Source organism: Eurypyga helias, unplaced genomic scaffold (assembly GCF_000690775.1).
Source record: "Eurypyga helias isolate BGI_N326 unplaced genomic scaffold, ASM69077v1 scaffold9852, whole genome shotgun sequence".
Classification (NCBI taxonomy): domain Eukaryota; kingdom Metazoa; phylum Chordata; class Aves; order Eurypygiformes; family Eurypygidae; genus Eurypyga; species Eurypyga helias.
Window position 1 is genome coordinate 2,332 of NW_010234089.1, and position 20,044 is coordinate 22,375.

At 38.8% G+C, this 20,044-nt stretch overlaps 1 protein-coding gene across 1 annotated transcript in view; it reads left to right on the plus strand.

Moving 5' to 3' along the window:
* Positions 1–278: 278 nt before the first annotated feature.
* GAK (cyclin G associated kinase) overlaps positions 279–20,044 on the plus strand; it is a gene marked incomplete at both ends in the record, with an annotated part of 37,736 nt that continues 17,970 nt past the window's right edge. Inside the window, 8 exons of the mRNA XM_010161937.1 lie at positions 279–419; positions 1,567–1,656; positions 7,859–7,994; positions 8,735–8,847; positions 9,408–9,519; positions 11,634–11,757; positions 19,335–19,384; positions 19,480–19,628. Coding sequence (XP_010160239.1) covers positions 279–419; positions 1,567–1,656; positions 7,859–7,994; positions 8,735–8,847; positions 9,408–9,519; positions 11,634–11,757; positions 19,335–19,384; positions 19,480–19,628 — 915 coding nt within the window. The remainder of the gene's footprint in view (positions 420–1,566; positions 1,657–7,858; positions 7,995–8,734; positions 8,848–9,407; positions 9,520–11,633; positions 11,758–19,334; positions 19,385–19,479; positions 19,629–20,044) is intronic.

Sequence of the window (20,044 nt, forward strand, 5' to 3'; positions counted from 1 at the left end):
GAAACAGGTCTCTTCTTAGGCAGTAATTAAATGATGCTGGGGTTTATTTCCTGCTCTCTTGAATGTTTCCTGCTCATAGTGGGTTTGATGTTTCCTTTTAAAAATTGACTGTTTTCTTACCATACACATCTACAGTACTGTCTGAAATATTTGTGCTCCTGTAATTAACATTCTGGGATAAAGTGAGGGTTTTTGTGTATATATATATATGCACAAGTGAGTTGATGTTTAAAAGCATGTGTTTTGAGTGTACAGAAAAAAAGATATTTTCATTATTGTATTTCTTTTTGAAGGTGGAAAACTTGCTTATTAGTAACCAAGGGACGATTAAACTTTGTGACTTCGGTAGTGCTACAACTATAGCTTACTATCCTGACTACAACTGGTCTGCACAAAAGAGAGCACTGGTTGAGGAAGAGGTGAGACTTTTAATGTGATCAATTTTAAAACCAACAGTAGATTCATTTAACTCTTACTATTAATCTGATACATTTATGGGACTTGTAAGACAACAGAAGATGGTTTCAGTTGTAGTGTTTGCAAAGCTTGGGTTTTGTATTTGTGTTGCCAGAGCTCCAGCACTGTCTGCAGTTAGAATTGTAGCTTGTGTTCTATAGCTGCGTATACAAACGCTGTTTCAACTTCAGCAGTGTCCGTTCTGTAATCTGGTGTGAAAATAGAAGACATTACTAGGGCTTCTAATTGTGCTCTTATCAGAAAGTCAATAATTAGTTGAGCCACCTTCTTATCTCTTCTCGGTTGAATGATATATGAAGAAGTGGCAAGTCTTCTCAGCAGAATTTGAATGGACAGTATTGCCTCTAGGACTACAGTGACAGTGCCGAGCATGCAGTGTGGTTTTGCAAAGTTCATTTGTTCTTAGCTTAGAGTTGAGAGTAATGCTGGTAAACCTAGTGTACTTCTACTGGACTCAGGCTTTTAAGTATGGAGAAACACAGTGACACTTAAAATTCATGTGTGAAACTTCTGATATCATGAGTGTCTGTAAAATCCCCTTGTATTGGAATCCAGTGTCATTGGAGAGCAATCCATTGGTTTCTGGAGAAGAAAATGATGTTATACCACTGTCTTGTATAGTCTCTGCAAAAAGATGGTAGAAAAGGTCTCCTCAGAGTTCCTTGTGAACATAGCTTAGCTTCTTGGATGTGTCTGTCTGCCCTGTCATTAAGTATGATGAAGAAACATGAAATAGACACTGTAGCATGAACTCACTCTTTGTTTTATTCTTTATTTTCTGTATTTGTGTCCATATCCCTTTTTGTCACATGTAAAACAGTCACTTTATATGCTTTGCAGTTTGGAAGGACTCTTGAATATCACAGTGTTATTTATTTGAGTACTACCTTCTTTATCTGGCCTTATATCAAAGCTGTTGTGACTATTGCAGGATTCAGTTGATGGCTTCTGCCTTGACAAGTACTTCTGAAATTAATTTTCAAAGTGAGAACGCTATCCATTCTACACGGAGATCTGTTTCCTTAGTTGAATGCTGTTAGATCTTATTCAAGTCTTTGTGTCAATAAATTCAGTCTCTGTCTTCTGCAGATCACAAGGAATACAACACCGATGTATAGGACACCAGAAATGATAGACTTGTATTCAAATTTTCCAATTGGTGAAAAACAGGACATTTGGGTAAGAATTTTTTCTCTTGCTGTATCATAGCTTCTTGTGGCATAGTGAATCTAATTTTCCAGTCTTCATGTTAATTTGTTGATCAGATAAAAGCACCAAAATAAGCATAGGGTAGACTGTCTTATGTAAAAAATAAACTTACACAGTTTGTGCTGTTTATCTAAATAGTGAAAGAATGAGATGTATTATTTGAGGTTTTCTCCCAGATCTAGCTTGGCTTCCACTGTGTGAGGAAATGCTGAGCTTCCCTGACAGTACACCTGTTGCCTAGTTGGAGCTGGCCACCATAGAGCCGGAATAATTAAAATCCTTAGGTTTAAATTGTTAGCCTTTCATACTCGTGCATGCATGTAATCCTGGGACAGCACTTTGCTGAGTTCGAAATGGTTATGCCTAGATATTACACCTAGGTAAAATACTGACACATAGCAAGGATGAGAACAATGCAGATATCATTCATGCTTTATATAGAAAAGATGATAAACTGTTAACATTCACTAAAATCTATACCCAGAATTAAAGGTAAATAAATCCTCAGTTGTACCTTTTCTGGTTGTGTAATACTGCAGTAGTACTGAGGTGCTGTGCAGCACTTTGTGCTTAGGGACTTAGTTTATTGGAGGTTTTCTAGAGGTAGGTGGCAAGCTGTTCAGCTGTTACCTCTGTTGGCTGTGTCAGAAGTCAAATTGAGAAAAGGTAATACTGGTGCTTTAGAAGTTTTTACTTGGAATTTTGCAACTTCAGTCAATTTCTCAAATTAGTTACAAGATACTGCAGAAACTTTCATTCGGCTTCTATAGCTGTTGGTGATTTTCTTCTGGCATGTAAAGAAACAGGAAGAAAAATACATTTTTCTGACCGTTTGGTCACTTCACATGCATTAAATACTGGCAATCTGAGCCAAGACTGCATCCACTTAAACCTAAAAATGCATCTAACAAAAGCCAGTTGCAATGAATTTTTTTTAAGAATAACTCTGTATCTGTTATTATTAACACAGTCGTCGTCTCCTGCTGTTTCTTTGGAAGATCTGTTCCATTTATTGTGCCTTTGTTGAAACATATTCTGTGTGGGTTTTTTTTCTTTACACTCATGAGTTTAATGAAAATGTGAAGGTTGTGGTGGGTTAGACCCTGGCTGAAGGCTGGGTGCCCACCAAGCTGCTTTGTCACTGCCTTCCTCAGCTGGGCAGGGGAGAGAAAATAGAACGAAAGGCTTGTTGGTGGAGTAAGGAAAGGGGGAGAGCACTTGACACTTACCATCATGGGCAAAACAGACAACTTGAGGGAAAGTAATTTATTGTATTACCAATCAAATCAGAGTAGAAGAGAACTAAACCCAAATCTTAAAACACCTTCCCCCTTCTTTCCCATGCTCAACCTCAGTCCTAATTTTTCTCTACCTCCTCCTCCCCTGCCCTAAGCAGTACAGGAGTGTGGGGAATAGTTGTGGTCAGTCCCTCACACTTTGTCTCTGCTGCTCCTTCCTCCTCAGTGGGACGGATTCTTCACACTCTTCCCCTGCTCCAGCATGGGTTCCCTCCTGTGGGAGACAATCTTCTTCAGTATGAGTCCTTCCCTTGGGCTGCAATTCTTCATGAACTGCTCCAACAGTGGTCCCTTCTGCAAGGTGCAGTCCTTCAGGAGCACCCTACTCCAGTGTGGGTTACCCACGGGGTCACACGTCCTGCCAGTAAAACTCCTTCAGCTTGGGCTCCTCTCCATGGGGCCACAGGCCCTGCCAGGAGCGCACTCCTGTGTGGGCTTCCTATGGGGTCACAGCCTCCTTCAGGCAACTACCTGTTCCAGCAGGGGTTCTCCATGGGCTGCAGGTGGATCTCTGCTCCAGGGGTAACCTCCATGGCTGCAGTGGTAAAGCCTGCCTTGATGTGGGCTGCTGAGAAATCTCTGCTCTAGCACCTGGAACACCTCCCCCCCTTCTTCACTGACTTAGGTGTATGCAGTTGTTTCTCGTACATCTTTCCCTCTACCTGCAGTTTCTCTTCCCTGTTTATTTTTTTTTTTCTTAAACGTGTCATTACAGAGGTGCTACCACCATTACTGATGGGATTGGCCTTGGCCAGTGGCAGGTCTGTCTTGGAATTGGCTGGCATTGGCTTTATCAGACATATGGAAGCTTCCAGCAGCTTCTCACAGAAGCCAACACCTGCTACCAAAACCTTGCCATGCAAACCCAGTACAGAAGTATTTGGCAATAGAACGTGTCACTGTCTCAGGAAGCATAACTGATCTTGTAGTCTGTGGTTAGGACAAACAAAACAGTTTGGAAGAAAGTGGGGTATGATAGTCATTGTGGTCGGTGTGCTTGTCACTGTGCAAGCTTTAAAGGCATGAAGGAGACAAAAATGTCTGTCTTGGAACAGCAGCTTAGATGAAACATTGGTTTTCAACTTCATAAACTCCATAATGGGACTGTGTTTAGACATTGTAAGATCAGAGATTCTTATCCTTGGCCAGCTGTTTTCTGTACATTTCCTACCCAAGTCTAGAGATACTCTGAAAATAAACACTAAACCCAAATACCTTTAGTTTCATTTTTTTCTGGATTAGTGTGATTTCCTGAACTGAAATATAACTGAATTCCACTGAAATTACAGGCTTTACCTTGTCATAAAGATTTTTCTCCACTGAAATGATCTTTTGGCTTGGAAGGCCCTTCATACGCTCCCACTCTTACTACTTCCTGAAAAAGCAAAACACTGGGCTTTGGAATATTGGAATCAAAGTTGGATTCTCCTTACCAACATATGGTAAAAAGTTATTCTGGTCAGTGCAAGACATCTTGCAGGTTTTAATTCTGCGTGAGCCGAATCATCTTTTTAGATTTCATGATTCAGACTGCATATAGTTTGGTTTGTTCAGAAAGTACCTTGGTGTAATGTGTGTGTCATCCTGCAGCTATACTGTAGAACTTCTCATTGTTTTAGGTGTGATACTTCTTGCCTAAAGCTGGTCAGTGGAAAAAATGTGTTTTGATATGTTTCAAACAAACCCCCACCCCAAACACTACCACAACCCCTCAGGAAACCTACAGTCCCCTTAAGGAAGGGTTAAATTAGCTGCTGTTTTTTTGACCCCAGTAGCAGGTCAAAAAATGATTTGTTTTTTTTGGTCACCTTGCCATGCTGGTCTTTTACCTGTCAGCATGGAGTGCTCACACTGATGCAGGCGCTTCTGTAGAGGGTCTGACTGCAGCTTTGGGGCAACATCCTGGGGAAATGGGCCCTTCTGCTAAGTGAATCAATGATGAGGCTATGTGTGTGGATGGAGTTGCCTTTGAGGAATTGCCTTGCTGCAACTGGAATTGCCTTTAAGGCAAATTGAGTCACAGTTGGTGTTTAAGATAGATCGCTGTTATAATCCTAAATTACAGATAAAACAGAATGAAAAATGTTCTCTAGCAATTGAAGTGAAGATGAAATCTAAGTTGTCTCTTCACTTCCTGTGTCTTCAGCTGGTTGCCTTTTGGCTTTTCTCCCTGTGTGGCCATGGGTGCAGTCTTCTGATGTGTGTGGTGTCTCAGTCTGTGCAGGGCGTAGTTTCATTCCTCCAACTAAATTATGATCTGCCTTAGTACTTTGCAAGCAGGCGTTTTTGTGGCAGAGTGGGTGGTATTTCCTGTACTCCTCTGCTGGACCAATTAATGTGGACTATATGACCCTTCAGTATATACATTACAGAGAGCGCTTTATCCACAGATTGACAAAGGTGTACTTGCTGTCCAATAATACAGAGTTAATATATGCAGTTTATTTCTGGCCTGGGATTGAGAGACTCAGTACATGTTTTGGAGTAATTAAATCTCAAACCTTTGGGACTTCAATAACACTCATGTTGTTTAAAGTGTTCTTAGGATAAATTGACAACCAAGGAGAGTTGGAGACTGCACTCAGAGGACTGGAAGCAGTGAGCAGATTTCTTAACTAGTTTCTGTTGTACTTGGGGGGGGCTATAAAAGGCCATATGCTCAAGCAACTAAGTTGGGGTTCAGAAGAAGCTTTGAGGAGGAATTTTCCAGTCAGTTGTGCAAACTTTTTCTTGGAGGTATTGGATGCTTTATTATCAAACTTCTATAGGCCAGGTGCAACATGGTTCTGTTATAATAGTATAACTCTGCCAGTGTATCTCTTAGGTTAACTTACATGAATATATATATCAACTTACATTTACTTAAGTAACAGATAAAATTATCCTAACTAAGCCATAACACCTGGACTACTCAGATCAGAATTCAAGATTGACTTCTGGGTTTGATGGTTGTTCCCTTGTCAGATTGTACAGGTCTCGAGTTTGGGCACACCAAGGAACTTGGAAGTTCACTGTTTTTTTGCGATTTTTTTTTTCCAGGCTTATTTTAACAAATTTTACTTGTTATAAGGACTGAATAGCCTTCAGATTCTAGGAAATAAAAGGATTGTTATTTCAGGCTTATTTTCTTCAAATGTCTATCAAAACAAGCATTTTGGAGATGAAGTTGTGTTCCCGTGGCGTCATTTAAATGCTTGCCTTAGGAGCTGCATTACAAAACAATGTACCGGAGTTAGAAATACAACAGACTTTCTGTCTACACAAATAAAATTAATCTTGCTGAAGCACAGGATGAAGATACGAAATAACACTACTGAGCCTTTTTGTAAGAAAAAAATATGTTCTTGGCATGCTTAGTGTTGCAAGATTACTCAATTTTCTATAGTGTGAAAGTCATAAAATGGACTTACTGTAATGATTTTTTTAAAACAACAGGAGGAGGAGAATCCCTGAACCTGAAAACTTCCATAAAAGGGACATCCCCCCTGCCCAAACCTATTTAGTGGTGGTATTACTGCTTGGAGCTCTTAATTGACATGGCAAACAAATGAATGTTTCACTGAGTGTTCTGTCATCAGAGAAACATCAAGACTAATTATTCGTAAGGAGTATGAAGCTGATCTCTAAAGCACTGGGAATTACAGAGAGTTGCATCAGTTAGCAGTTGATAATTAAAACCTGTGATTTGCAAGCAGTATTAGAAAGCTTAATCAATTTTATAGTCTAAAATTCTGCTCTAAATATCATTGGCTTCATGAGACAGGACAAACCAGAAGAATCAGCCAATGGGTTCATGAATCATAAAACTTATATTTATAAATTTTTTTTTTTCATTCTGTGATAACTTTCACACAACTAAAGTGAGTGCTGCAGAGCTCCTTTTGTCCATGGCTGTGGGGACCTTCCACCTTCCTGTAGGACCATGGTACATCCTATGTCAGGATATGAGATAAGGTGTAGAAGTACAGGGTAAGGTGTTTCTTTATCCTTGTGTCAATATCTTTGTATGAAGCTGCAACACTCCTTCGAGTGGTGGAGGGAAGGACAGAAGTGTGCCATGATCTGCTGATATCCCTGTCTGGGGCTGCAGCTGTCAGACAGGAGAATCTTCAACTGAAGCAGCCACCCTCTGTTGCCACAGGCAGACCCCACCTCTGTGCCTGGGGCTCTCCCAGCCTCACACCAAGGTGGTCCATTCCGTGTCTCCCCACTGGCTAGAAAACACCCATCCTGGGTGAAAAACATTGGCCACCACTAGCATCCTGGCTTGTATCAGGAACAGTGTGGCCAGCAGGTCTAGGGAAGTGATTGTGCCTCTGTACTGGTGAGGCTGCATGTTGAATCACAAGCTCAGTCTGGGCCCCTCACTACAAGATAGATATTGGGGTGCTTGAGTGTGTCCAGAGAAGGGCAGCAGAGCTGGGGAAGCGGCTGGAGCACAAGTCCTGTGAGGAGTAGCTGAGGGTACTGGGGCTGTTTATCCTGGAGAAAAGGAGGATGAGGGTAGACCTTATCACTGTCTAAAACCACCTGAAAGAAGGTTGTAGAGAGGTGGGGATTGGTCTCTTTTTCCCAAGTAACAAGTGATAGGACAAGAGGAAATGGCCTCAAGTCGCTCCAGGGTTTAGATTGGATATTTGAGAAGTTTTCTTCACCAAAAGGGTTATTGGGTACTGGAACGGGCTACTCAGGGAAGTGTTTGTATCACCATTCTTGGAGGCATTGATAAAATGTGTAGACATTGTGCTTAGTGACATTGTTTAGTGGTGGAGTTGGCAGTGTTAGGTTAGTGGTTGGACTTGATCTTAAGGGTTTTTTCCAGCTTAAGTGATTCCATGATGCTATGAAATATTTCTGTCTTTATCTCTGTGTAGGCTCTTGGCTGTATCCTGTACTTGCTGTGCTTTAGGCAACATCCATTTGAAGATGGAGCTAAACTTCGCATAGTCAATGGGAAATACGTTATCCCACAAAATGACACCCGCTATTCTGTGTTTAATGATCTCATTCGTAAGTTTACAATTTTATGTAATTTGATGTCTTTATGGGTGTATGTTATTGACAGTGTGTTATTATTGACAGTTAAATATTGGCGTGATGGTGAGAAAGGTTAACTGCAACAATGTCTTGTTTTAATAAAAATCTTAATCTGTTATGAAAAATTTTGAAATTTGAATTGGAACTTCTGTTTTTTAGTGATGTTGTTTGTCTTAATTAGGCTCTGAATTAGTCCATAGGAACAATTAGTGTTTTGATTTGGTTTCTTTGAGTTTGCTTTAGAAATTACTTTCTTTATTTCATACAGATTAGTGGAAACTTTAATTACAGTCCCAGAAATATAATATTGGAGTTGGAGACATTAACCTCGAGAAGTAACTTTAGGATCAATGAATGAATAGATAGAAAGTATTTTCTTTGAAATATTCGTAACCCTGATTGAATGGTGTTTTTTCAAGGATACCTGTTATGACAATATTTGGATATGGATTTAGCAGTTGCTCCACTCTGTTCATGTGCTTGATTGCTTATCAAGCAATCAAGGCCAGGCTGGATGAGGCTTTGAGCAACCTGGTCTAGTGGAAGGTATCCCCCCTGGCCATGGCAGGGGAGTTGGAATTAGATGATCTTTAAGGTCCCCTCCAACCCAAACTGTTCTATGAGTCTATGTTTGCACTGGAGTTCAGTGAAGAAATTGCTGGGAGAAAAGCTGTGAAGGGTTTTTGTTACCTTGTCTGAATCTCCTTTTTCAGGCTCCACTCTGAAGGTGAACCCAGAGGAGAGATTGTCAATCACTGAACTTGTAAATCAACTGCAGGAGATTGCAGCAGCTAGGAATGTGAATCCCAAATCCCCCATCACAGAGGTAAGAATGTCTCATAATGACTGTTATTGATGAAGTCTGCTTTCAATTCTGTTATCCACTGAGTGTGAGTTTAGTAACAGATGTCAGAGCAGGTCCCCTGTTCCTTAGTCTTTTGAAAATTTCACACTAACTTGTTTTGAATTTCAGTTGAATTGAACTGTATCACTTGTAGGGTCTTTGAAAATATGCCTTTAAAGCACAGACCTCATATGACAGTAAAGGAAATTAGTTGTAGTTCTTACTGATGAAAAACTTCACATGATCTTGGGTCACTCTTTACTATGCAGGTGCTCTGTTTGACAAGCTGCATTTAATTGTAATTAACTTGCACAGAAGAGTCTAGTATATGAAGGTTCTGCCTACACTCACTTGAAACCCACTTAGGTGTCTTCTGTTTGCTTAATTTGCACAATAGTGCAAGTGAATCAGTGTGTCTTAACTTCCTGGCTTTCTCCTGAGGTTTAGCTTGCTTGTTCTCACTGACTAAAAGTAATTTACAAAGCATAAAAAATTGGCTAAATTGCCAAGAAAATACTTACATTGAGTATTAATTTCCTCAGCTCCTGGAACAAAATGGAGGCTATGGAAACAATGCTCAGCCTCGGGCATCTGTGACCTCTGTTGCACAGAGCTCTAAGCCTGCAGGACAGCTCAACAATATGTATAATGCAGGTAAGTGCAGAAAGAGTATCTAGTATAAAACCAATAGCCTATCTTCAGTGTGGAAAAAAAATAAGTTGTGGGTGTTAGGCATTTTAGACAAATATTAGCTATGTTGCATTTATATCACTGTTTCTAACCTTGCTCTGTTTTTCAGAGTTTGGTTGTATGTTGATACATGCAAATATGAATTTCTCAAGTTCATTGCTGGGCAAGATAAAATTCAGTTTCCTATGTAAAATAATTGAAGCTGTGAAATGCATTATTGACCTGTAGAGGCAGGATAATTGAAATTAGTGAACTAAAAATGGATGAAAGTGGCAGATACAATAATAAGTAATTCTTTTAAGAGCAGGGCTGTAGAGAAAGTAGTCGTCAGGTTATGACAAACAAATAAAAATGGCTTATGTTAAACCCCAGACTTTCAAATATCATTGCCTCAGTGAATCAGAAAGTCTTGTGTAAAGAAGAGAATTTAAGAGGAGTTTAAATTTAAACTGCTAAAAATCTTGTCAGAATACTTTAACTGAAAACTTGTTACTTTTATGTCGGAAGTCACTGAAATCGGTACATATCCTGAGTTTGTGCGCAGTGTTGGAGCTTTGGTGTAAGGAAGTGACCGTTGTCTTTACTTTCCAAGAAGAACTACTTAACATCAGATATGATACAACTTAAAAGGATAGCCAGGCATGTTGACATCTTGACAGTTGTGAGAGTCCAATAAAGAAGAAACACAGAAGCAATTGCAGGGATTTTGACTATGAACCACAGTTACTAATGCTTAGGAGTCACTGACTTGACATGTATTTATTGTAGCCTGCAATAGGAAGAAGTACTTCTGTAAGCCTCTGCGGTGTGTTTCCCCCCACAAAAACCAAAGACTTTTGACCCCCCATGATAGTTTGAAGTGCATCTGATAGTGATTGTAGTCAAAAGCTATTTAATTTTGTCACTTCCAAAAGACTCATGTCTGACAGCCTCCAAGGAACAAACCAGCAGCCTAAACTCAGTTTATTAGCTACCTAGTCATTATTTTAAGAAGTAGCCATACCTGGTACTGCCTTTAGCTCTATGAATTATGGGAGGACTGCAGGGAAGACTTCAGGAGATGATTGCACTGCAGGACATCAGTGGTGATGGGAAGGAGTTGTGGTTTTGGCTGAGGAAAAACAGTAGTTGGACAAGTAGTACTAAATTCAATCAAGCAAAACACATCTCCAAAATGACACAACTAAAAGATGACATACCATTCAGCAAAAATGGAGATTTCAGAGTTTGTTCAGCTGAAAATTCTTGCTCTTAAGATAGTAAAGAAAGTGAGAAGCTTGATAGGCTTATTTGCATCTAATTTCTTATTAGAACGCAATTTCTGCACCCATCTTTACATATGATATATGTAATATAGAACATTTCAATTAATGTAGAGGATACTAAGGTAATATTTCACACTGTATTCAGTTTTTCTTCCAGCTTCATATTTCTTGCCCTGATACTACTTACGCTGAATTGCCAGTGAGACAAAGGATATTAATATTCGTGGAGAAATTTTGAGTAATATGAATTGCAGTCATGTCATCTATGTATCAGTTTTTGTGGAAGAATCCAGATTCCTAATAGGAAATCTTCAGATGGCTGTCTGGCCATCTGTTTTGTGCAAGAATGAGTGCGGTTTGCTGTATACAATCATATTAATAGGGATGTTGTGCTTAAAAAGTAACTTCATTATGCCAGCTGCTTTTGAAGCCTTGTGTTAATGTCTCTATTGGGGATGCTTAAGTAGATTTGCTAACCATATGCTGCACTTTAAGAGACTGTTACTAAAAGAAGACAGTATTTTGCTGCACTGGCAATATGAAATACTTTCAGAAATTTTTTACCTTCTTTTCTCTTGAATGCAAACAGTCAGTTAAACAGTATGTTAACTAGCTTACCTAGTACCTCCTGACTGCAGGAAGTACTGTTTTTTGCATAGGTCATAGTTAAGGAGAACTTCAGAACTGTGAACCTTACAGCAAAGCATAGCCTGTATGTGCATTCACTTCCAGTTTTGTAGGCTACTTGCTTCAGTTTGGAGCCCATTCCAGGATATGACTTAAAGTACAATTATTTTTATTCAACTACTCTAGGCCTGACCGTTGCAGAATGTGACCAGACTTATGGAGGGTTCTTTGATATACTGAGGGGTGGAACAGAGCGATTTTTCACTAATATTAAGGATACATCTTCCAAAGTTATCCAGTCTGTGGCCAAGTGAGTAAAAAAAAAAAATGTTGTGCTGGTAAGAGCTCTAAATGAAGGGTCAGTAGCTTACTCCATTACTCCAGAAATTATCAAATTCAGCATACTTTTCCAAGTTTAAGCCCTAATGGCTGGTAGCTAGCCCTGAGATTTTATGAATGATATTAATATAAAAGTTACTTTCAAAAAGTTACTTCAGTAATTATATGCTAGAAATGAGAATGTTGGGGGCAAAAACCTGTGTATTAAGTGCTACTTTTCCTGCTGCATTTTAGATACTGAAAGCCTGGGAAAGATGAGCAGGTGGGGGCTGGAGCAGGGTGGAGAGATGTGGAATAGTACTATCATGGTTCAGAATGAATCATTTGAATTAGTAGATAAGGCCTACATGAATGAGAAGGAAAAAAAGATGGAGTGTTGAAATGTACAAATAAAGGGAACGGAGGTGAGAAGAAAAACTGCTGGGAAACAATGTATGAGCTTTTCTATCTAGTTTAGTTTTCAGGTGGAATCTGTGCCCTCAAGGCAGAGTGAGAGGATCTGCACTGTAGGTCTCCTTTGCCTTGCCCTGCATTACGTGGAAGAATAATCTCCTGTTTTGATGTATGTGTTCTCTCAGACACCTAGTGTGTGATTGTTTCTACTACCTCTGTATGATCAGTATTAATTAATCTGCATGATTCATACATTTTAAACTCAATTTTATCCAGCGTACATTTTTTTTTTCTAGATTCCAAGAAGAGCAGGTAAATCACTAGTGAATACCATGACTGAGGTCATTCCTCCTAAGGGAGTACTGAACCTTGTCCCTCCCTGTAGGGTTTGTCACGATTTAACTGGGATACTGTGCTATGGCTTGTGAAGTCTATTGCTTGCAACTTTTTTTTCTGTCACTGAGTGCAATTTGTGCTTGTTACTGTTCTTAGATGTTGGTGATGATTAGTTAAGTACGGTCTCTAAGTCATTTATCTCCATATCCATTTCAAGTGTATTTTTAACTGTTTGCTCTTATACTTAGTCTGTTTAAACTTTCTGTGTGTAGCTTAGAAAGGCCAGGTCCTCTGTTTTAAAGGTCGTGAAAGCTATGCAGCTTTGGTTTGTCCTTAAGTTTTCTACAGAAGCAATTGGCACAGTAGCATCAAACTTTGTACTGTGAGGAAACCACACTGACTCAAGAGAATGCAGGGAGGTGTGCAAGGGGAATGAACTGTTGTATGATGAAAAACAATGAATTTGCTAGCAGCTTAACAGAAATGTAGGAATTCGTGCATGAAGTAACATGTTGAGGTACAGCTTTTAAGCAACGGCTCTCCATTTTGTTTCTTTGGCATGTGCTGTCTTACAGGCTTCTGGTCTTTATCTCCTTGTACCTTTGAGAATTATAAGCCCTACTTTCCCATGTCTGTGTTCCTGTATTAGATCTTACTCTGGGACCATATTTCTGCACACTACGTGCTTCTGAAGTATTCCTGCGCTTCACTTCCTTGTGCTCATGTCTCCACAAGACTTTCACTGTTGTGCCTCCATCACTCAGTTATGTTTGAAGAAGTTTCCTCTTCCTGCTCTTGCAAGTGGTTTCCTACTAAAGGCCACTGGAAGTTTAATAACTTTTTTGAATTTCATTTTGTGCCATTTTCCCTTTTTTCTAGTGGTGTATTAGGACTGTCTAAAATTTTTTTAATATGAAATGGCTTGTGCTGTGCCTGCACCTTAGTTTTATTTCTTTTACCTAACGGGTGTATGAGGCTTTTTGCTTTGTCCCATTTCCTTTGGTTCCCTAAGTGTAGCATGCAAGGAATAAAACAGTAACTGTACATACAACCATATCTAGCAGCTTCTGAGGTATAGGAGTACTTGCTTTCTGGAAAGATGCTGTTCAGTTCACATTCTCTTTTGTACAATTGTTTAGATTATGGTGACTGCCCAAAATAAGTCTTGCATTTGTCTTACTCTTAGAGTTACTATGGTACTTCCGAGTTTCTGGTGTTCTGTGGCTGAACTACACCCTTGGCAGTGTAGTTTGAAATTTTTTTTTCCACAAAAATGGGAAAGCATAATTGAGATGGAACTTGGGGGTCTAGAGTCCTGCACAGTCACATGGAATGATCATTTATGCCTTAAATTGGCAGGTGACATAAGGAACTGTTCAAATCCTCTGAACTGCTTCAAATTTTACATGGCATGACTGTTTACTTTGTGGTAGTATTTGAGCCTCTGTCAGCAATGCAAATGCTGTTAGAGACGTTTTAGTGCATGTCTTGTGGAACTTACTAAATATTAGTCAAAGAAAATGTCTTTACTTTCACATCTTATTTATATTAATTACATATAGTCGCTTATAGATATTTACCGTAATTGAGTGTTTTGCCAGTTGACATGGTCAACAGAAAGGACACAGACACCAAGTTAAAGATAAGCTTATTTTACTTTAGTTTAAAGCAGCAGAAAGAATAAGCAAGGTAATGCACCTAATCATTACTATATAGAGTTAACGATAGTGAGTAAGAAGGAATACATCACCAGTTGCCGCAGTACTTTACCATCATCTGGATCTGTACATCCGCTGGCAAGTCCCATCACAGTGAAGGATCGGAGAACTGTCCTGGCAGCTGGGAAGTCCTACACAGTGCATCCTCTTGTAGGTGAGGCTCCGGCTTTGCTGTGAGAGGATCCTGCTTTTACACGGTTTAACAAACAATCTGTGTGACTGTGAGCACATAAATATCTGGTCTGTTGATGGTTCATGTGTCTGTTTCTGTTGGAAGAGCCTGGGCCTGGTCAGGATCCAGGGCACAGTTGGCTGAAAGAATGCTAGCTGCTATAGTTTGTGTATCCTTCCTATTGCTCAGGCCTCAGTACTTCATTGAGTAGCTTGTGAATCTAATTGTTTGACCTGGTTTTGGTTTGTAGCTCCTAATGTGTGGAAGTATTGTAATACCCAGAGTAGATCAATGAGCCAAAGGCCTTTTCCAGCTAGTGAGAGATACAGCACTTCCATGGGCTGTCATAGATTGACAGAGGATCATCAGGCAGTGTGTTAGGTCCTAAAGTTCATCATGAGGAGATCAGTCCCTCACAGATGTTTTGGACTTGGCTAATTGTATAACAGTTTATATTTAGGTGACTTGGCCACATCAGTTCTGTTGATAGAGCGTGTGAGACACTCAGGTTTTTGATTATGCTCTGCACTAACATAAATCTTGGTTTTGTGGAGAACCTTCTGTCTTCATACAACTTTTTGTTTTCTTGTGTTATCTAAGTGAATTTGGTCACTGCTTGGGGAGTGAAAGAAAAGGAGGGAATGCAGCAAGTATATAATCATACCAGCAAGAACCAGTTACTTCAGTACTTGTTTTCCGGATAATATTTAATCAGTACTGAGAGAGAAACTCTTTGTACTTATCAAGGAATGGAAATTACAGAACTAGAACATGAAAGAGTATTGGCAGATTACATCTGTCATGTATTTTGAATCTTAGCTGTATTTAATACTTTGCTGAAATGGCAAAAGATGTCTAGCTCACACTATTTCATAATATTATGCAGGTCCTAAGGTAGTCTCAGGTTCCTCAGGATTTAACATTGTTAATATTTAACATACATTCACATTGTGCTGCTAAGAATTCCAGCCTTGGGCTTGTGCATTCTTAAACTGTTTCAGCCAAGCTGAAGTTAGTTCTTTCTTTGTGTCTGTTGTAGGACACACTTGTTTATCATGGTCATTCCCTGCCTTTACAAACTTGTGTTGTGGCTACAGCTGATAACCATCAGGGGTGTGAAAATACCTCTTCTGCTGTTGCATCCTTGACTGCCTTTGCCAAACCCTTCAACCAACATGAGAAGCAGACATTCTGGACAAACTAAAATCTCTCTTCCTTGTCGTGCATTTTCCTCACAACACTTAAGCACTCTTCTTCTTGGAGTCTGTCATCTCTTTGCGTAGGCTTTCTCCTTCCTACTTGCCATTGCATTTCTGAATTGTGGGAGTTACTTCCTTTATCTGCAGGGAGACTTCTTTCTCACTGAATCCCAACTACTGTGGGAGAGTTAGTGTTTTGTAGTTGCTACAAATTTTTTTTTCTTCTTGCCCATAGCTGCCTTTAACTTAATTAAAATTCTGGTCTCTTGTTTATCCTAATAAGTGATAGTTTTTAGTCTAAAACACATGTCATAGGCTACTAGAAACTGGAGAGTGAGTGATGGCTGTCTTGATTGTCCTCCAAGGCACCTCACTTGCAGGTGTCAGCAATTTCTGTTGCAGATTCAGGTCAAGCAGAGCTACATGAGAGAGAACACAGAGCAAAGGGGTTCAGCTTTCTGTTGATACAGGCTGACCTAAAAGTGAATACTAGGGTGTATACACACTTAGTGCAGATGTGCACAGCTTTGTGAAGGGGCCTGATCCAGCAGAGCGGGATGTGTTTCACTGAAGAGATAATGATCTGGTAGGCTAGGGGACACTTAGCTGCCTTTAACTGCTAGCTTTCTTTGCTTCTGAGGTAATTCTGTTTCTGGTTTGATGGTGCATTAATGTCTTATTTTTTGGATATTTGTGTTGCACTAGATAGTTGAATGATTCAGTTTTATGAAGCAAAACCAAGTGGGAACATATTGATGTGAATTTCAGTGCTGCATTTCTTCCTGTCTTTCAAAAATAAACTGCAGAATGGTAGTGTTTAGCTAATGAATAGATGTTTTCTTGCTCTTGATTATAAAGATGCCTGGAGGAAGATTGCTTAGTGTTAGAACATTATTTAACTGGAGATAATGGTTTGTGTACTTACAGTGAGGCTGTGCTGGTTAGTCTGTTATTCTTTATTCTTTTCTCATCTTCATCTGTTAGTAACATAAGGTAGCACTGCTGTAGAACTTTGTGCTGTATGCTATTTTGTGAATGTAATTGTTAATCCTAATTTAATTTGCTGGAATGATCTGTTTAATTTTAGTTATGGTCTTTTAAGTGCAGCTGTTCTGGATTAGTTTGATAATGCCAACCATTTACACAGTGAAGCTTTTAACATCTGATAAAAACTTAAGATTTTGTATTCTGCAAATGAGTGTTCATATCTTAGTGGTAAAGCTAGACTTCTCACTCAAAAGCCTTGAAGTAGCCCCATGTCATCAGAAAAGTCACTAAATATTTGGTCTCCTAACATAGTTATCTGTTTAGCTTAATTGGAGCCTTAAAGCACACTGAGTTGGCCATATGGATTGCAAACCAGAAAGCCTTCATTTAGTCTCTTGATTTGTTGGCATGTTTTTCTGCTCTATCACCTGCCAGCCACATTGCTAAGTAAATGAGATTTTTGCTGTTAACAACATGGAAGGAAAGATGTACTCCTGATTTTTAGTTGTATCTTGGAATGTATAGGAATGCTTACCAGTGTGAAGAATATGCATTTTTACACCTTCCTCTCATTTAAAGCAGTCTGTTACTAGTCTGACATGAAATACTCCACTAAATACAGAGGACCTTGCATTCAAATGTTACTACTGAAATAGCTTGGAAGTCTTCAGAATAAAGTTCAAAGAACATTCAAGGGCAATGTCACATGTTTAGGAAACTTGTGGTGATTTTGCAGTTTAGCAGCTACATTGTAATTAAGACAGCACAAACATGCTGAAGCTTTTTCAGTTGTTAGGGGTATCAAGATTTTTTTCCTGCACAACAGTAAGCTTGAGTCTTACCAAGCTGCACTTTTTCAGTAATGTTTGTATTGAGATCTATGCTCCTAATAATGTTGCATTTTAACTTAGACAAATGTAAAAAGCAAAGCTGAATTGAGTGGTGTTGCTTGTAAGAACTCAGTTTGAGTGTTCCCAAAGGAATGGCTGTGAGCAGTTTTTTTTTTGTTCTTTGTAGTTCTGTGCTTCTGTTTCAAATTGCTGCTTAACCTCAGTGTTCCAGCATTGAAGAGATAGTGCTTTGTTATTCTCAGACTGTTGTATTAAGTGTTTTTTTATCAAAAAAGTTGAAATCATTAGAATAATCTGAATGTTTCTTTGCTTGAATCTGGTTGTTGTAAGCAACAAATAACATGTGATGCTTATTGATCATACAAAGGACTATGCTTCTGACTAATTTTAGTAAGAAATCATTATTATCTCTGAATGTAAATTTCTGCCCTGATTAGTTTGGCTGCAACAGTGTTACCACTTGAGCTACGCAATGAAGTTATGTTGTTCCAAAGGTGCAAAGAATTTTGAAATAGTGTTTAATTGGCCATGGTGCAGATAATTTTGAAAAGGTGTTTAATTGGCCATTTTGTCTACCTTCTTTTGCAAGATTTTTAAAGGCTGAGTTTTTTTAGTGCTTTGTCTAGTGACACTCTCAAACTTCCTTGAGGTGATTTCAGTTGTTCTTGAGACCTTGGCTCATTATCATTGTTAGGACACCAGTTATGCTGTTCCACATAAATACTGTTTAATGTCCTTTCTTTCAGAACAGTTGCTCTTGTGTTATCTATAATCCTCCTACCAATCCTTGTAAATTCAGTATTCTTTTAATTCCTTCAGCCTCCTTCATGCTTAGTAGCAAGCAGCAAAGAATCAAAGCGTAGTATTCTCTCTTGATCTTTCAGAATAGGAGTGCAGTGTCCTCCCTCGGTCTAGCTTTTTCAGGCAGTGTCTCAGAAATCTGTAATGATATAAAACTATTGCTCTGATAGTGCCTCTGCATTCCTTAAACATGCATCATAGTGTTGTAATGACATTTTGATATTCTGGAGATAATATGCTACTGACTTGAGTTAGGGTTGTCATACAATTTTTGTAGGTGAGGTTTGTTTTGTCAGTCAGGAGTGCAGACCTATGTGATGGTACTCAAGACTGTTGGCCTGCACTGGGGCTCTTCAGTTGTCTTGTTTTTTTTTTTTTTTTTTTAAGTCCTGCTACATAGAAGATAAACTAGAAACCAAAAAATAATGATCTTAAAACAGTAAATTGTAGGCATAATGTGGTGATTAGAGATGAAGGGAATGAACCTAAATAGAAAAAAATCATCACTAGAAGATTATTTTTCAAAAAAGAGTAATGATTAAGGTTTTGCTTACTATGGGATTTTTGAAAGTGAATTTTTGGAGGAACGATTTAAATGAGGAAGGAGATTCAGTTACCCTCTGTTTGTGTGGAATCCAGAAATTAGGCAGCATGGCCATCTGGGCCAGATAGGAATGAGCCAGAGTTACATAATTTAAAGTGTTACGTTTCAACGAATGGTGTTTGTTTTAAGCATTAAGTCTTCCATTAAAGATGTTATTGCATCCTCATTAGGCTTTCAAACTGATACCTACAATGAATGTCTATCAGTAAGAGCTGGGGATACAGGAATTAGTTAAACATTGAAGGCATCCATACAAAATCCCCAGAGATGGTTTTATTGCAAGTGATATAAATGAGTAGCTGTTCAAATACATGGTCTATTATGAAAACTGTGTTCTGAAAACCTTGAAGTGTGAGGCAACAAACCTCAGGTGGAAGAAATGGAACATTATTCATGATGGTGGGTGTAGCCTCAGAGACGCAGGTTTTAGAGTTATGGTTTGAATAGTTCTGTTTCCCAGTATTAACTCCAATGTGTTCTGTTTCAGTTATGCAAAAGGAGACTTGGATATATCATACATCACTTCCAGAATTGCTGGTATGATGGTTATGTCTGTCTTTAAGAATAGTTTCTGATTGTTCTTAATATATGAAAAAAGTGGATACTTCACCTGGTGTTTGTTCTGTCTTCAGTGATGTCCTTTCCAGCTGAGGGTGTAGAATCTGCCATCAAAAATAACATAGAAGATGTGCGGTTATGTCTGGACTCTAAACATCCTGGTCACTATGCTGTGTACAATCTCTCTCCAAGAACATACAGGCCTTCAAGGTTTCATAATAGGGTGTGTATACTTTTTGTGTATTTCTGTAAAAGGTCTTTCAATACAGTGTCTTTGTTTATATCTTCAGCTTTTTATACTGAAATATGTTAAAGTAGGCTGCATAATCAAAAAGATGACAAAAAATAAGTATAAATATAAGGTCAAAGAGTAACCTATATTATGCTTGTCTTTTTGCTTTCAATCCAAACTTAGCTGATTAAAGACTAATCTTGAATCTTACTGACTGAAGTCAGTGTTTCCTCGGCTAGTAATGTCTTTGAAAATATGTACAGGTATCTTACATGTTTCAGATTTAAATGGAGAATACTTAACATTAAATTAATCTCACTAAAATTTCAATCTCTCCAACATTCAGAGGTTTTACTTTTTTCAAGGTAGTACTCATTTGGTTACTGATTTGCACAACCTGTTTCCTG